The sequence below is a fragment of the Leopardus geoffroyi genome, chromosome C2 (assembly GCF_018350155.1).
Source record: "Leopardus geoffroyi isolate Oge1 chromosome C2, O.geoffroyi_Oge1_pat1.0, whole genome shotgun sequence".
Classification (NCBI taxonomy): Eukaryota; Metazoa; Chordata; class Mammalia; order Carnivora; family Felidae; genus Leopardus; species Leopardus geoffroyi.
The window spans coordinates 121150258-121168342 of NC_059333.1; the positions used below are offsets into that span (position 1 = coordinate 121150258).

At 34.7% G+C, this 18085-nt stretch overlaps 1 protein-coding gene across 9 annotated transcripts in view; it reads right to left on the reverse strand.

The window, feature by feature from the left end:
* TRPC1 (transient receptor potential cation channel subfamily C member 1) overlaps positions 1 to 18085 on the reverse strand; it is a 65511-nt gene that overhangs the window by 18126 nt on the left and 29300 nt on the right. For 7 of the 9 annotated variants that reach the window (XM_045503406.1, XM_045503404.1, XM_045503407.1 and 4 more), the window contains 3 exons: positions 7922 to 8053; positions 4946 to 5141; positions 992 to 1328 (listed from right to left, as the gene is read on the reverse strand). In XM_045503406.1, the coding sequence (XP_045359362.1) occupies positions 992 to 1328; positions 4946 to 5141; positions 7922 to 8053 (665 nt within the window). The remainder of the gene's footprint in view (positions 1 to 991; positions 1329 to 4945; positions 5142 to 7921; positions 8054 to 18085) is intronic. The other 2 variants (XM_045503402.1, XM_045503410.1) reach the window with 1 other exon arrangement.

Sequence of the window (18085 nt, forward strand, 5' to 3'; positions counted from 1 at the left end):
AGATGGCTGAGAAATGCTGAGTTTAAAAACAAGGCTGAAGATCCAGAGGGAAATAAAGACGTCATTAAAAGACCATAAATAGGGGCTCAGTTGGTTAAGCGTCTGACTCCGGCTCAGGTCATGAACTTGTGGTTTGTTAGTTTGAGCCCCGTGTAGGGCTCTGTGCTGACAGCTCAGAGCCTGAAGCCTACTTCGGAATCTTTGTCTTCCTCTCTCTCTCTCTGTTCCTCCCCCTATTCATACTCTGTCTCTCCCTCTCCCTCAAAAATAAATAAAGATTAAAAAAAAAAAAAAAAAAGACCATAAATAGACGATGTGATTATACCTCAACTCTCCTCCATTCCCCACAGAAAAGGGCAAGAATTATAAAAACATTTCAAATTTGTATCATACAGCATAATACTTAGAAAAATAATTTTCAGAAAATAAAGTATCTTATATTAAAAACTCTGTCATTTCTAAAGAGATCTGGCTATCATTACAAAGAACTGATTTATATAGAGTGAGTCACCAGGGAAACCTTTAAATTTAAATTTAAATAATGTTTCTATAACAGATAAAAATGTAACCTCATAAGTTCATGGGTTCTTAAAAGGAAAACTAATGATACAATAAAACAAAATAGTTAACTCTTAAAATGCAACCAAGTATAATATGTATCACATTTCAAAATACCTAAGATTCATACCCTTATACCAAAAAAAGCATTCATCAGCAAAATTTTTCTTTTTTAATGATCATGAACAATTTTAGAGACTGAAAATAAAGAATTTTTAACTTCATGTAATTAAGTAATAATAAATAAGTTCAGGATCATATATCATTAGAATAGTGTTAGATAAGTCTTCAATGATCATGAAAGTGTTCGAATTCTTGTTGTATAAACAGTGTAAAATTATAAACCGAACACAGATGTTTATAATGCCACCAAGCAAAGGAGAATTAAATGGTTAAATAAAAGCAGAACTTTTTGGACAAACTTGACACTTACCAATAATCCACAGTATAAGAAGATAGTCTATTCTTTCAAGGGCTGGCCCCATTGTGTTTTTCTTATCCTCATTGTAGACAAGAGAATATAGGTTTAGTAACAGCAGGAATGTGAAATACGATGCTCCATGAATAATAAATTTCATAAAAGGAGTGTGAATGATTTTGCCAAACTGAGATTTGGGAGCTATCAAATAACAAAGTGACAAAACTGGCCAAAAGATACCAACTGTCAAAACAGTCATTATCTTCTTACAGGTGGGCTTACGTCGGTAGCCTGACATCTGTCCAAACCAAACAGTGTTCAGGAACTGCTGGCAGTTAGACTGGGAGACAAACTGAAAATGACACACACACATACAAAAAAAGAAAAAAGAAAAAAGAAAACCTCTAAATACAATCTGATAATACTATTATTTGACATTCAAAGTTTTAATAATAGTTTAAAATCAATTCTATATAATCCACATAATTTTTGTTTTTTGTTTTTCTTACATTTAATAAAAGAATGTAGAGATTGAGAGCACAGACTCTGGAGCCAGATTACCTGGATTCAAATCCAGGCTCTGCCATTTAATAATTGACCTGTAGCAAGTCTTTATTTATTTATTTTTTTAATTTTTTGTTAACGTTTATTTATTTTTGAGATAGAGACAGAGCATGAACAGGGGAGGGGCAGAGAGAGAGGGAGACACAGAATCTGAAGCAGGCTCCAGGCTCTGAGCAGTCAGCACAGAGCCCGACGCAGGGCTCGAACTCACAGACTGCGAGATCATGACCTGAGCCGAAGTCAGACGCTTAACCGACCGAGCCACACAGGTGCCCCATGTAGCAAGTCTTTAAACCTCTTTTTTTTTTTTTTTAATCTTTATTTATTTTTGAGAGAGAGAGAGATAGAGCATGAGCAGGGAAGGGGCAGAGAGACAGCAGAGACACAGAATCTGAAGCAGGCTTCAGGCTCTGAGCTGTCAGCACAGAGCTTGACAAGGGGCTTAAACTCACAGACTGTGAGATCATGATCTGAGCCAAAGTCAGATGCTTAACCGACTGAGCCACCCAGGCGTCCCAAGTCTCTAAACCTCTTTAAGCCTCAAATTTCCCACCTATTAAATGGTGATAATGGTCTCTGCTCATAAACTTATTAGCAAGGATTAAATGTAAAGCTCTTAGAATAATAATGCCTGATTCATAGCATGCAGCATGTAAGTATTAATTATATTATCACTTACTTAGTCATTACTTAATGATTATTACTAGCCTACTTAGCCATTTTGCAAATTTTAATTTATAGACAGTCTCATAATGTTTGTGAAATTTCAAAGTTAACAAGCACAATCCAAAGAAAAAAACTGATCTCAAAGAACTAATAGGATTTCAATTATAAGAAACCAAGATACAAAGATAGCAATCAAAGTCTAAACATGAGACATATTTACGCTTCATGAAAACATTGAAAACTTCTTAAAATGTATTATACTCTTAAATCTGCTTAAGACTGAATTCTATGTAAGGAAAAAAAAAAGGAAAAATATTGCCAAATAAGAGGGAAATTCTAGTTTAAGTACAGAAATAAATTTACCAAAGTTTACAAAGGCTTCTGAGTTTACAAATTTCAGAAGCAGTATTTTCTCAATATAATGTGCATGCTGTGCAGGACAACACCAGGGTTCTGAACTCTGGACATAATAATGTGATCAGGTTTGAAATTATCAAAGCACAAGAGATCATAATGTCATTCAGATATCTAAATACTAACAGGTCAATCTTCTGTTTTAAAATGATTTACCCTGGGGGCGCCTGGGTGGCTCAGTCGGTTAAGTGTCTGACTTTGACTCAGGTCATGATCTCACCGTTCATGAGTTTGAGCCCCGCATCTGTGCTGACAGCTCAGAGCCCGAAGCCTGCTTCGGATTCTATGTCTCCCTCTCTCTCTGCCCCTCCCCACCCCTCTCTCAACAATAAATAAACATTTTTAAAAATCTTAAAAAAAAAGAAATTTCCTAATATACTATACTTGTTTTGGCATTGAAGTCTTATTTCATTCTCCATTCTTCTGCTCAGATTGCAGTGCTCTTAGGGAATCTTAATTTGTCTCTAAGATGAAATACTAGGGAGAGAAATAGCTTTTCCTCTCACAAACTATCCAGTTTAGTAGCATCCCAAACTTAGTGGTTTCCCCTTACCCCAAATATCGAAGCAATCTCAGAACTGATTGCTGTCCTTGTCATCCCTGTCTATAATGACGATTTAATTAAGAGTAATGTTAAATATGTAATTGGAAGAACAAAATTTCAACTGGAAATGTTTTAAGTTTGTGGTGGTTTTAAAACATTGAAACAAATTTTTTGCTACTCCTCTCATCAAGAGGTGGATTATCAGTGTTTCCTACCCTTCAATTCAACAAGGTTTGATTGCTTTAATCAGCTGGAAGATGTGATGCTATGTGACTTCTGAGGGTAGGTTTCAAAAGGCCATTGAGCTTCCACCTTGTCTGATGAACATTTGCTCTTGGAGCCATTAACGGCCATATAAAGTGTCCTGAAGCTACCATGCTGTGAGGAAGCCTAGGCTACATGCAGGCACTCTGGGCAGCCCTCAGAGGCTTCTCAGACCATCTCCTCATAGTCAACTCACCATCATGGCTATGCCCCTCCATGATTCCAGTAGTAAGTGCTCAGGTGGCCCACCCTCTATGGATCCACCCACCTGAACACCCAGCCCCTCATGAGTTCCCTGTCTCAGTCCTCAGCTGCTGCTCAGGCACCAGATATTTGAGTGACCAAGACTCCAGATGATTGTAGCCCCCAATCATCTGAGCTATCACCAGCTGAGACCCTAAACATAGAGAAGCAAGGACAAATTATCCATCCTTGCTGTGCCCTTTCCTAATTCCTGGCCCAAACAATCCAAGAACATAATAAAATGATTATGAAATTATTACAAAAGAGTATGAAATAATGAGTCTTATGTTAGGAATTTACCCAAGGGATACAGGAGTACTGATGCATAGGGGCACTTGTACCCCAATGTTTATAGCAGCACTCTTAACAATAGCCAAATTATGGAAAGAGCCTAAATGTCCATCAACTGATGAATGGATAAAGAAATTGTGGTTTATATACACAATGAAGTACTATGTGGCAATGAGAAAGAATGAAATATGGCTCTTTGTAGCAATGTGGACAGAACTGGAGAGTGTGATGCTAAGTGAAATAAGCCATACAGAGAAAGACAGATACCATGTTTTCACTCTTATGTGGATCCTGAGAAACTTAACAGGAACCCATGGGGGAGGGGAAGGAAAAAAAAAAAAAAAGAGAGAGGTTAGAGTGGGAGAGAGCCAAAGCATAAGGGACTCTTAAAAAATGAGAACTGAGGGCTGATGGGGGGTGGGAGGGAGGGGAGGGTGGGTGATGAGTATTGAAGAGGGCATCTTTTGGGATGAGCACTGGGTGTTGTATGGAAACCAATTTGACAATAAATTTCATATATTAAAAAAATGAATAAATAAAAATAAAAATGAGTCTTAGAAGAAATATCTTAAAACCACCATTTACCAATACCTCATACTATTAACTGGATATCATTATCTACAAATAAACACTGATTGTTAGTAAACTGTCTCAAAAAATAAAATTTAAAATGCATACCTTCCTTCGTCAAGTTCCTGAATCGTGTGTGTGTGTGGATTAGAAATAGGTATTTCCCTTAATAGGAAGGGATGATGCCAGTAGAGCCAGATTCAATTTAGTTATCATATCATGTGCCTCTCCACCTTTGGGTTTCAATGAATTAACAAATAAGAACCAGAAAATATGATATCTGATACTTTATTTTTAAACAGTAAGGCATTATTACTCTAAGTCATAACCTTAATTAATTCTTAAGTAATTGCTCTGAGTCACTCCACTACTGTGGAGGAAATAATTTATGTATATCACAGAAAACCTCATACCTCCTTTTGGTTATATTTGATAGCAAGTTTTAGACGACTTAAATTCATTCTTTCTTCTAGTAATCCCCGTTTGTCAAGAGGTTCATCACTAGATGTATGGTTTAGGATAACTTCCAATTCTCGTGAATTCCGGGCTTGTGCAAGCAAATCTTTAGCAAACATTTTACATTGCCGGGCTAATTCCTCATAATCATTCCTGCAAGATGCAACAGTCTATTATTAGAAATGTCACTTCTAGTCTGTAAGCTGTTTTCAATAGAAAATTATTTACTTGGTAACATTTTAATTCTAATAGGGTCATACAAAATCTGAAGTCATTTTGTGCTGATGGTCACAAGAATCTACTGGTGCATAAATTCTCCAAAGCTTTGGGGAAAACTGTAACACAATTATACTGCCTGTGCTCACACTGATAATTTTAGATGAGCACAGTATTTCCTTATATATACTGATATTCTTAGAAGTTCGGATTATAGTTGTCAACCAGTTCTTCACTTAACTCATTTGCTCTTCTTCTCTGTAAGTTTGGTATAAAACTTCCTTTTACATTACTTATCTAAACAATAGATAATAATAAGCCTATCCAATAAATATTACTATGTAACTCAACCAGAGGTGCTTTCAATAATAGTCTATAACATGTTCTATGCTACTTCTGATATTAAAATAGTATTCTGATTCACTTTTAAAGTGTTCACTTGAACAAAATTCAAGTTGGGAAGAAAAGACATTGAAATACTCCTAGTAAAGAATTTTCTTTCAGAATCACTGTTTCTTGAAACTTAGGATTTAACTGCTGGTTAAAGGCAGGCCTAAATCAACCAATTTGTGAGAAATTAAGTTTTAGCAGATAATCCTCTTGAAAAACATCAGGTTTGTTAAACTTACGTCTTAGTGTAATAACTTGAAAATAAAGTTAGAAATATATATGAATCAATTAGGGTCAGATTTCAGAAAATAATTTTTTATTCAGTTTTTTTTTTCCTTAATGGGAGAAGAAGGGAAAATAGAAAAATTTCCCAATGATTACAATAGGATTGTATACAATAGGATTCTCTATGACCAGTTTACAGAAAATTATAACTCAAAGAATTAAAAAATTTCCTCAGAGGCTAACATTTTTCTCATCCACTCTTTGCATTTACTATATAACCAAAACTACATAAGAATACTAATTGGATTTCTTAAACAAATGAAATATTACTGCTTCTTAGTCTAGGAATCTAATTACAGATAGGAATATTCATCAAAAGTGTATGTTGTTACACAGAGGTCCCATCTCTAGGTAAACACTGACAGACCACTAAATTCAAAGGTAAAACTAATACATTGTATTAATCTAATTTGCTTAATCTTGAACAAATTACTAGAAAACTAGTAAATGGCTGTATAGTTTAGCTGGAAATACAGTAAACAAGAAGCCAAGAGTCCTATGTTTAGTTACAACTCTGTTCCTAATTAGATGCTGTTATCAGTAAGATATCTAACTTATATAGATCACTTTTCCTGTCTATAAAAACCAGGAACAAGTAAAACAAGTAAATGATCACTTCTATGATCACTTCAAAACCTAACTTTGTTATCCTATGATTACAGTATAATCTTGGCAATTGCTTTAAATCCTTTTTGGAAGGAGTTGAATAAATTCTATTTTACATGGTAACTCAGAACTCCAATTATACGACTATAACAGGAAGTTCTTCATATTTAAAAGGAATAATTTACTAACAGCTTCATGTGCTAATAAAGTTAAAAGTACCAACAAGTTACATTTTAATCATGTGTTCATCAAAATATATACTTTATGTACTAACAGGTTTAAATAAATTTTAATTTATCCAAATTGAAATATACTAGTTCCAAACCTGAACACTTATGAACAGGTATATTTAAAAAGTTTCTAGAACGCAGAGCTATCAAGAACACACTGCTTCTTAGTCAAGGACTTAACTGCTATTAAGGCATAAAGACAACTGCAAGCTTCTTATTGCCCTTCCAGTAAATAAAGGTTTGAATTTTTCCAATCTTGTCAAGTCACTAGAGGAGTATAATGCAAGACATGGGGCTCCCACAGCAGCTACACTTAAAGGGAAAGGTAGGGATAGGCATAGCCTGCCCCCCAGAAACCTTACAGCAGGAACTGGCAAGAAATGTTGATCAATTCCTCCTTCTTTGGAGAGCACCAGGGATACTTTAACACAAGGGGAAGTCTCAAAGCTTTTCCTCAAGTCTACAAAATGTAGTTTTCTAAGGACTATTTTTTTTTTTAATATTTAAATCAGTAGTTTAATAGGCTGGTTTTTCCAAAGCCTTTTTCTGTACCTCCGATTTAACTATCTCAGAGAAACTGTAACAATGATTCTTTGAGTATACAAAGTGCCAAAATTACATTTAACTCTTCGTTTCAGAAGAAAACTCAGAGTGGCATTCGTCCCTCTTAACCAGTATTATTTTAATGTCTACATGTTATGTGTCTCCTAATAGAAAATCTCACCAAACGGTGAAAAGGGACTATGTCTGTGTGTGTGGAATGGCCCTGAAACACAGAAAGCATTCTATATGCTTCTGAAAGTGATGAAGGATTAGGCTCCAGGTATGATTACAGAATCTGGGAATGAGGGGAGGTAGAACACAGAGGAGTTATAAATAAATTTGCTCTTGCTTAAGGCTATCACTTCCACTATTCTTTACAGTGTCCTAGAATGCCTTTGGCAACATTAAATAAAGGTGGGGGGGGGGCGGTGCTTAAGGATGGTGCAAGAATGGCAAAGGGCAGGTGGGGAAGGAGTGACCTAAGTAATACCAAGGTCTATTCCATTGAATCTGAAGGTAAATCCCAAATAGGTGGCAGCAAGGTCTGGTTCCCTTGGATCAGAAGTAAATAAAAATAAACATTAATTTGGTCTATGAAAAAAACTCAGGCTGAAGAGATTCTGAAAAAAAAAGATGTAATTTACAATTTCCATTCATTCCCACCTGAATTCCACCTCCACAAGGCTTAATTCTTTTAAATCAGCACTAAGTTCAAATGCTCTCAGAATTGGATCCTCCTCTGTTAACATTATTAGAGCTGGACTGGCCAAACAGCGATATATATCAAGACGAAACCTGTGATAAAATTCGATTCCGTAATGTAAAATAAATGTATTATACACATATAATTAGTATTTTTAACCTATGATTTTCATAAATTTAAAATTAAAGTACTGTAAAATTAAAAGAAAACAACTATAATATACTTATTACAGGATAACCTGCATAAGAAGACTTAAAAAAAATAAGTCTTTGTATTTTACAATCCAATTTAATTAAAAAATTTCTATTCCTGAACCCAATATTATTTTAAATGAAATATGCTAATAACTAATACATTTTGAATATGATGTGAATGATTATTAAATTTTTCTTTCCTCAGTGATGAGACTGCTTTCATATGCTAGATATATGTAACATATGACTTATTCAACCAGGTTATTTTTTTAAAGATATTTTGAATCTTAAGTATGAAATCACTGGGGTGTCTGCGTGGCTCAGTTGGTTAAGTGTCCGACTCTTGATTTCAGCTCAGGGCATGATTTCACAGTGGTGGATGTGGAACCTGCTTAAGGTTCTCTCTCTCTCTCTCTCTCTCTCTCTCTCTCTCTCTCTCTCTCCTGTCCCTCCCCCACTAGTGCTTTCTCTCTCCTTTAAAAAAAAAAAAGAACGAAATCATTCATTTATGCACATTCTCTAACAGAAAAGCATGTCCCTTTACCTTCTGTAAACTAATTAGGTTTCATATTCAATACATAAATAGGAAGCAAAGCAGAAAATTTTTGCTATATATCTTTAATTTGTAAGCATATAATTCTTAATTTCTCAATTTGGTAGATATTATATAATGTGTATTTTCTTTTAAACATAATTAATACATGTTTGTTATTAAAAACAGCAAGCAGTTCAGAAACATGATGGTCCCTAATTCTCCTTCCACCACTCTACTCTTCAAAGATGGTCACATTAGGAGAATTGTCAATACCTTCCTGATATTTTCAATTCACAAACAAACATAATCAGACATACTATGTAAAGGAACAACTCTATGTCACTACATATAGAGTCATGTCATTTTTTTCTAAAACTGGATGGTTTTCCATTTGATGGCAGCTCATCAGATCTCCATTAATGGAAATTTCAGTTGCTTCTAATTGTTTACTTCTATAAATAATGCAGCAATGAATATTCTTTAGTTCACATATCTTTTGCATACTAGAATTGCTGGATAAAATGGCATGTGTATTTTAAATTCTAACATGTTTCCAAAGCACTAACAATAAGGAGAGCTCATTTCTCCCTACATCATCATCAATATTTTGCCACTCTTGCAGATAAAAACTGGAATTCTAGAGTTGCTTTATTCTGCATTTCTTTATAAGCTTAAGCATCCCTGTATGTTCACTATCCATTATACTTCTTCTGTAAACTGCCTGTTCATTTTCATTAGCCTATTTTTCTGATAATTGTTTTTTTTAATCAATTTGTAAGATCTACATATCAAAGAAATTAGCCCTCTGTCTAGTCAAAGTGTTCTAAATACTTTTTCCCAGTTTCTTGTTTGTCTTTTTCCTTTGTTTGCAATTGAACTTTCCCATGTGGGAATTTAAATTTTTTTAAATGTTTATTTATTTTTGAGAGAGAGAAATATTGCATGCACAGGAGAGGGGCAGAGAGAGATGGGGACAGAGGATATGATGCTAAACCGACTGAGCCACTGAGGTGCCCATAAATTTTTATTTAAACAAACTTATTGAAATATTCCTTATTTACCGTATAGGTTTCAGGTCTTACTTAAGATATAAAAGTAAATTTTGTATAATGCATTTTTAAGAAAACAGTATTTGTGAAATCCAATGATAAGTTAGCTATTCAATAAAACAAGTATAGCTGTCTTAAGGATTTCTAAAGAGATATTTGCCGACAACAAAACTGTCCAAAAACTTGAGAAAAATTTGTATAACTAAGCAACTGTTCTGTTTCTATCAATATTTCTATATTAATTTTATCAGATTACGTCTAAAAAAATGACTTCTGTATTAACCAACATTATCATGTCTCAAAATATATTAAGGATTAATGACAAAATGCACAGCAAGAGTGACAGCTAGTAATGGTGGCAACCAATTGTGTTAGAGTAATAATCAAGTACTGTTGTATAGAAAGTACTTAGATGGAATCTGACAAGTAACGGGGCTGACTCATTTTATAAAATCTATCAATTTGGTATTCAAAATACTATCAAAGTAATGGTGGTGTGAAGAGGTCAATGATTCCATTACACACAAAAAATATGTATACCAATGGATACAATTACAGTTGTCCCTTGAACAACATGGGTTTGACCTCTATGGATTCACTTTTACGTGGGATTTAAAAAAAAATTTTTAAGTTTTTGAGAGAGACAAAGCAAGTAGGGGAGGGGTAGAGTGAGAGGGAGACAGAGAATCTCAAGCGGACTCCACACTGCCAGCACAGAGCCCAATGGAGGGCTCAAACCCACAAAACCACGAGATCATGACTTGAGCTGAAACCAAGAGTCGGACGCTAAACCGACTAAGCCACCCAGGCACCTCTGTGGGGTTTTTTTGATACAGTACAGTACTATCAATGTATTTTGTCTTCTTTATGATTTTCTTAATAACATTTTCTTTTCTCTAGATTACTTTATTATAAGAATATAGTACATAATACATATAACATACAAGATATGTGTTGACTAACTGTGCTATCAGTAAGGCTTCCAGTCAACAGTAGACTAATTAGTAGTTAAGCTTCTGCGAAGTCAAAAGTTATACATGGATTTTTTTGCTACACAGGGGGTTGGTGCCCCTACCTCCCACAGTGCTCAAGAATTAACTGTATTTTTAAAAAATCAACTTTTCAGGGCAGTGGAAATTATCTACTGAGAATCAATTACTGAAAAACTGCTAGAGCTTCAGGTAAGAATGGTTCGAATCTGTGGTCTTCTTGCCTGAGGCTACCTCCATCACCTCTGCCCCCCCCAGTTCTGTCAAGGAGAACTGCAGTTTTCCAGCCTGAGACTGGTAGACCTGTACTTTTGTGCTTAAAGGGGAAAATCAATTCGGCTGGAGGCAAAAACCTACAGTTCTGATGGCTGAAAGGGTTGGACTTGGAGGAGATGAACAAGGAAAACCTGCAGTTTTATAAAACCAAGCTTGGAGTCTGAGTAGAAACAAACAGTAGACAAACTAGAAATTTAACAGCGAGATCTTGGAAGTGAAAAAAGCCGTAAAATAATTCATACAAGGTCTCCAGAGATCTCTGGCAGACTAACGTATTAGGCATATGTGGAGAACATCAGACAGTTTGGTAAAAAGAAAAGACAAGAACTATTGAGAAATGGCTGCAACTTTGACTAACCCACAGATTCATAAGGAGACAGCAGAACTCTTATAGGCCCAAAGTGTATTAACATAACTTCTACCAAATTAGTGGCTCACCTACAGAGACCCTAAAATGACCCTTAAGAATCAAAGCTAAGGGGCACCTGGGTGGTTCAGTCAGTTGAGCATCTGACATGATCTCTTGGTTCGTGAGTTTGAGCCTCACATTGGGCTCACTGCTGTCAGCCTGTCAGCATACAGCCTGCTTCACATCCTCTGTCCCCCTCTCTCTGCCCCTCCCTCACTTGTGCTCTCCCAAAAAATAAATATGAAAAAAAAAGAATCAAAGCTAAAAAATAAAAATAAGAAAAAAAAAATAAGCTAAGCACAGAGATCAATGATTGTACCTCACAGGGAGACAAGATTCAGCAGACCAGAAAAATAATTTTTAAAAAACCTTAGAAAAGTAAAAGAGTATTGAGACTTGCTATAATATATACTAGACTGTCCAGATTTCAAACAAAGAAATACTAGATGTGCAAGAAAAAGTCAAGCTGTCCCTCACCAAACAGCAACTAAGGGGGAAAATAGATTTCACTAAAATAATCCAGCCAGTTGCTAAAAAAAACAAAATAAAACAAACAAACAAATAACAGCAATAGGCCCCTGAAAATGGAGGGGACTGGCACACAGAGTTGCTATAATATATTATCTAAAATGTCTAGTTTCCAGTAAAAAATTAAGAGACATGAAAAGAAATAAGAAAACATGTCTCATACCCAAGGAGAAAAAGAAAAAAAAAAAACAAACCCAGGTAATGGAAACTGCCTTTGAGAGTAACCAGAAGTCATATTTAACAGAAAAAGATTACAAAGTGGCCATTATAAATATATTCCAAAACTAAAGGAAGTATGATTAAAGAAGTAAAAGAGGGCATGATGACAATGTTGCATCAAACAGAGAATATCAATAAATAGATAGAAATTATGAAAAAGAACAAAATGGAAATTATGGAATTGAAATGTACAATAACTGCATTTTCAATTCATTAGAGGAGCTTGCAATAGGTTGAGATGTGTATCCCTAGAATTCATATGTTGAAGTCTATCCACCAGTATCTCAAAATGTGACCTTATTTGTAGACAGGGTCTTTACAAAGGTAATCAAGTAACAATGAGACATTAAGGTGGGCCTAAATCCAATATAATTAGTGTTTTTATAACAACGTGGGGGGTAGTGTGGAGACAGGTACACATGCAGGGAGAATACTCTCTGAACATGAAGGTGGCCATCTACAAGCCAGTAACAGAGGCCTGGAACAGATCCCTCCTTCAGAGTCCTCAGAATAAATGAATCATACCAATACCTTGACTTTGGATTCATAGGCTACAGAACTGTAAGACAATAAATTTCTGTTAAGTCATCCAGTGTGGTATCTTATTATGACAGCCCTAAGCAAAATAATACAGGACGTAACAGAAGGAACTACAAAACTTGAAGATATATCAATAGAGATTATACAAGCCAAGAAACAAAGAGGAAAAAAAAAGAATGAAGAAAAATGAACAGAAATCCACAGAGATATGTAATACTTTTAAGTACAACCACATACTCATAATGGGTATACAAGGACACAAGAAAAAGAAGAAAAAAAGTTTTGAAAAAATAATGGCTAACAACTTACCAAAATTTACCAAGTACTGAAAAACAACAACTTGCATGTCTAAGAAACTCAACAAATTCTGAGAAGGATGTATACAAAGAGACTCAAACAGAAATATCATGATAAATATGCTGAAAGTCAAAGGCAAGGAGAAAAATTTGAAAACAACAAGAGGAAAATGATGAGGCATTTACAAGGGAACCCCAATAAGGCTAACAGCAGACTTCTCAGTAGAAACAATAGAGGGAGCATTCAATATTCAAAACGCTCAAAGAAAAAAACTATCAAAAATACTATAACCACCCAAATTATTCTTTAAAAGTAAAAGCAAAATAAGAACTTTACCTGAAAAACAAAAATTGATTAAATATGTTCCTAGCAGACCTGCCTTAGAAGAAATACTAAAGAAAGCTCTTAAAAGCAAGTGATCCCAGATGGGTAATACAAGTCCACATGAACAAAGAGCACCAGCAAAATTATATAATTATAAAAGACACTATAAATACAGACTTTTCTCTGTTAACTGATTTTAAAAAGCAATTATATAAAATAATAATGTACTGTTTGGCCTATGATAACACAGAGAAATGTAATACATGTGTAATGTATTCACCAACAGCAGCACAAAATAAGTGGTCAGGACTACAGCTATAATAGACTAAGGAAATGATGACAGTAAAATAATAATTATAACAATACACTGTTGGGTTTATAACATTAATAGATGAAATATGTATAACAATAATACAATTAAAGGGATAGAAAAGAGACTACATATATATATATATACACACACACACATATATAGCATTCCATATATTAGAATTAAGCTAGTATAAATCTGAAGCTGATTCTGATAAGATGCATATGATTAGCTCTGGGGCAACCAGTAAAAAAAAAAAAAAAAAAAACCTGAAAACATATAATAAATAATTCATTAATAATATTAAAATGCTACATTACAAAATATACACTCATGGTGCCTCGTGGCTCAGTCAACTGAGCACCCGACTCTTGATTTCAGCTCAGGTCATGATCTCATGGTGCATGAGATCGAGCCCCATGCTGGGCTGAGTGCTGACAGCACAGAGCCTACTTGGGATATCCTCTCTCCCTCTCTCTCTCTGCCCCTCTTCCATTCTCTTTCTCACTCTAAAATAAATAAGTAGGGGCACCTGGGCGACTCAGTCGGTTAAGTGTCTGACTTTGGCTCAAGTCATGATCTCATGATTTGTGAGTTCGAGCCCCGCATCAGGCTCTATGCAGATACCTCAGAGCCTGGAGCTGGCTTCCTATTCTGTGTCTCTGTCTCTCTCAGCCCCTCCCCTGCTTGTGCTCTTTCTCCCTCTCTCCCAAAAACAAATAAAAATTTAAAAAAACAAAAACAAAACTTTAAAATAAATAAATAAAATATACACTCAATGTAAAAGGAAGCACTAATGAAGGAATAGAGGAACAAGAAAGATATAAGACACATAGAAAACAAAAAAGGAGACATACAGAAAGCAAAAAGAAAAATGACATATGTGAATACAACTATGTTAATAATATTAAATGTGTATGGTTTAAACAATCGAATCAAAAGTAGAAGTTGTCAGACTAGATTATAAAAAAAAGCATAATCTAACTATATGTTGTCTTAAGATTCAAAGATACAAATACATTGAAAGTAAAAGTCTGGAAAAAGATATATCATGCAAACAGCAACCACAGGAAAGCTAGAGTAGCCATATTAACATCAGAGTTTAAAATAAAAAAAAAAACTGTTATTAGTGATAAGACAGACATTTTATAATGATAAAAGGTGAACCTTTCCAAGAAGATATAACATTTATAAACATATTTGTAACAATAAGTACTAAAATTATGAAGAAAAAATGAACAGAAACAAAATAGACACTGAACAATAACAATTAGAAACTTTAATACCCCACTTTCAAAAATGGATAGAACAACCAGACAAAAGATATAAAGAAAGAGAAAAAGGAAAGAGAAAAATTAAACAAGACCATTAACCAACTAGACATCTACAGAACACTGCACCTGACAAGGATAAATTATATATTCTGATACATTCTGAGATTTAATATTCCTCTCCCAGAAATTGATAGAATAAATGGATAGAAAACCAGTAGGGATAAGGAAGACTCAAATGCTATGAAAGAATATATGTTCAAACTGATATTTATTGAATGTTTACCCCAAAACAGCCAAATATGCATTATTTCAAAAGTACATAGAATATTCTCTATGTTAGACTACATAGTAGGCCATAGGACTAGTCTTAATATGTTTAAAAAAAAAAAAGAACAAAATCATAAAAAGTGCATTCTCCAAATTAAGCAATGGTATCTTAGCTATAATTTCAAAATTGAGATCAACTGGACTCCACCAAAATATAAGACTTCCATGCTTCAAAGTACACCATCCAGAAAGTAAAAATATAACTGACAGGATCTGAAAAAAGATTTACAAATCATGTATCTGATTAGGGACTTGTATCCAAAATATATAAAGAACTCTTACAATTCAGCCATAAAAAGGCAGATAACCAATTAAAAACTGGGAAAAGGATTTGAACAGACATCTCCAAAGAAGATAAGCAAATGACCAATAAGATGGTCAGCTTGAAAGATCTCACTTATATGAAATATACAGAATAGGCAAACCCACAAGAACAGAAAGTAAATTTAGTGGTTCCAGGGGCTGGGAGAGTAACAGCTAATGAGCATGGTGTTTCTTCTTGGAGTGATAAGATGTTCTGGAATTAGATAATGATGGTCAATGTCCAACTCTGTGCATATTACAGAAGGGTGAATTTTATTATATATGAACTATACTTCAATAAAGTTATTTACAAATTACAGTAGGGGCACCTGGGTGGCTCAGTAGGTTAAGCATCCGACTTCAGCTCAGGTCATGATCTCGCAGTTCGTGAGTTCGAGCCCCATGTCAGGCTCTGTGCTCAGAGCTCAGAGCCTGGAGCCTACTTCAGATTCTGTGTCTCTCTATTTCTCTCTGCCCCTCCCCCACTCATGCTCTGTGTCTGTCTCTCTCTCTCAAAAATAAACATTAAAAAAATGTTTTTTTAAATACAGTATATTCTCCAATCAATTAATTACATTAGAAATTAAATTAGAAGTCACCAGTAAAAAGAAATCTGGGAAACCCCCAAATATGTTCAAGTACAACAACACACTTTAAAATAACCCAGGGGGCACCTGGGTGGTTCAGTTGATTAACTGTCCTACTCTTGGTTTTGGCTCAGGTCATAATCTCATCGGTTCCTGAGATCAAGCCCCACATGGGGCTCTGCACTGACAGACAGAAGCCTGCTTGGGAGTCTCTCTCTCCTTCTTTCTCTGCCCCTTCCCTGCTTGCATGTGCTAGCTCTCTTTCTCTCTCAAGATAAATAAATAAACATTTAAATAAACAAGATAGATAAATAAACAAATAAATAGACCATGAATGAAAAGAATGAAAAGACAAGGCACAGGCTGAGAGAAATATTTGCAAAAAATATATCTGATAATGGACTCTGTATATAAAGTATACAAAGAACACTTAAAACTCAATAATAAGAAAACAAACAACACAATTAAAAAATAAGCAACAAGGGCGCCTGGGTGGCTCAGTCGGTTAAGCGTCTGACTTTGGCTCAGGTGGTGATCCCATGGTTTGTGGGTTTGAGCCCCACGTCGGGCTCTGTGCTGACAGCTCGGAGCCTGGAGCCTGCTTCAGATTCTGTGTCTATTTCTCTCTGCCCCTCCCCCATTCATGCTCTGCCTCTCAATCTCTCTCTCTTAAAAATAAACATTAAAAACATTAAAAAATAAATAAAAAAATAAGCAACAGATCTGAACAGACATCTCACAAAAGAAGATATACAGATGGCAAGTAAGCATATAAAGAGATGTACAACATCATATGTCACTAGGGAACTGCAATTAAAGCAACAATGAGTACCATTACATACCAATTAGAAAGGCTAAAATCCAAACCCTAACAATATCAAATGCTGGTAAGGATGTGGAGCAACATCAACTCTCATTCTTTGTTGGTAGGAATGCTGAATGGTGTGGGTACTTTGGAAGATAGTTTCTTGTAAAAGTAAACATATTCTTACCATATGATCCAGCAATCACACTTCTTGGTATTTATCTAATGAATTGAAAACTTATGTCCACACAAAAACCTGTACATGAATGTTTCTAACAGCTTTATTCATACCTGCCAAAATTTGGAAGCAATTAAGATGTCTTTCAGTAGGTGAATGGACAAACTGTAGAAAATTCATACAATAAAATATTGTTCAGTATTAAAAAGATATGCACTGTCGAGCCATGAAAACATGTGAGGGAAACTTACATGAGGGAAACTTACATGTATGACTAAGTGAAAGAATCCAATGTGAAAAGGCTACATACTATATATGACTCCAATTATACGACATTACAGAAAAGTTAAAACCATTGAGACAATAAAAAAAAAAAAAAAAAAAAAAAAAAATTAGTGGTTGCCAGGGGTTTGAGGTGAGGCAGGGACAAATAGGTGTAATGTAGAGGATTTTTAGGGTAGTAAAACTATTTTCTATGAAGCTATGAATGGTGGCTACATGTCCTTATACATTTGTCAAAACCTTTGGAATGTACAACACCAAGAGTGAACCCTAATTATCTGGGTGATAATTATGGGTCAATGTTTGTTCATCTATTGAATCAAAGATATCACACAAGTGAGGAATGCTGATCTTCAGGAAGCTGGGGAGGGAGTGAATTTGGTAGTATGTAGGAACTCTGTACTTTCTGCTCAGTTTTGTTAAACCTAAAACTTCTCTTAAAAAGGAAGTATAATAATAATAATAATATTAATAATCAAAGAAATCACAAAATAATTGGAAAATATCTTGAACATACTTACATTAAAAATAAAGAAAATCTAAAATCAATAAGCTAAATTCTAACTTAAGAAGCTAGAAAAAGAAGAGCAAATCAAACCCAAAATAAATAGAAAGAGATAATAAAAATCCAAGCAGAAGCAATAAAAAAGAAAAACAGCAGAGAAGAATGAAATTAATGTTTCTTGGAAGAGATCAAT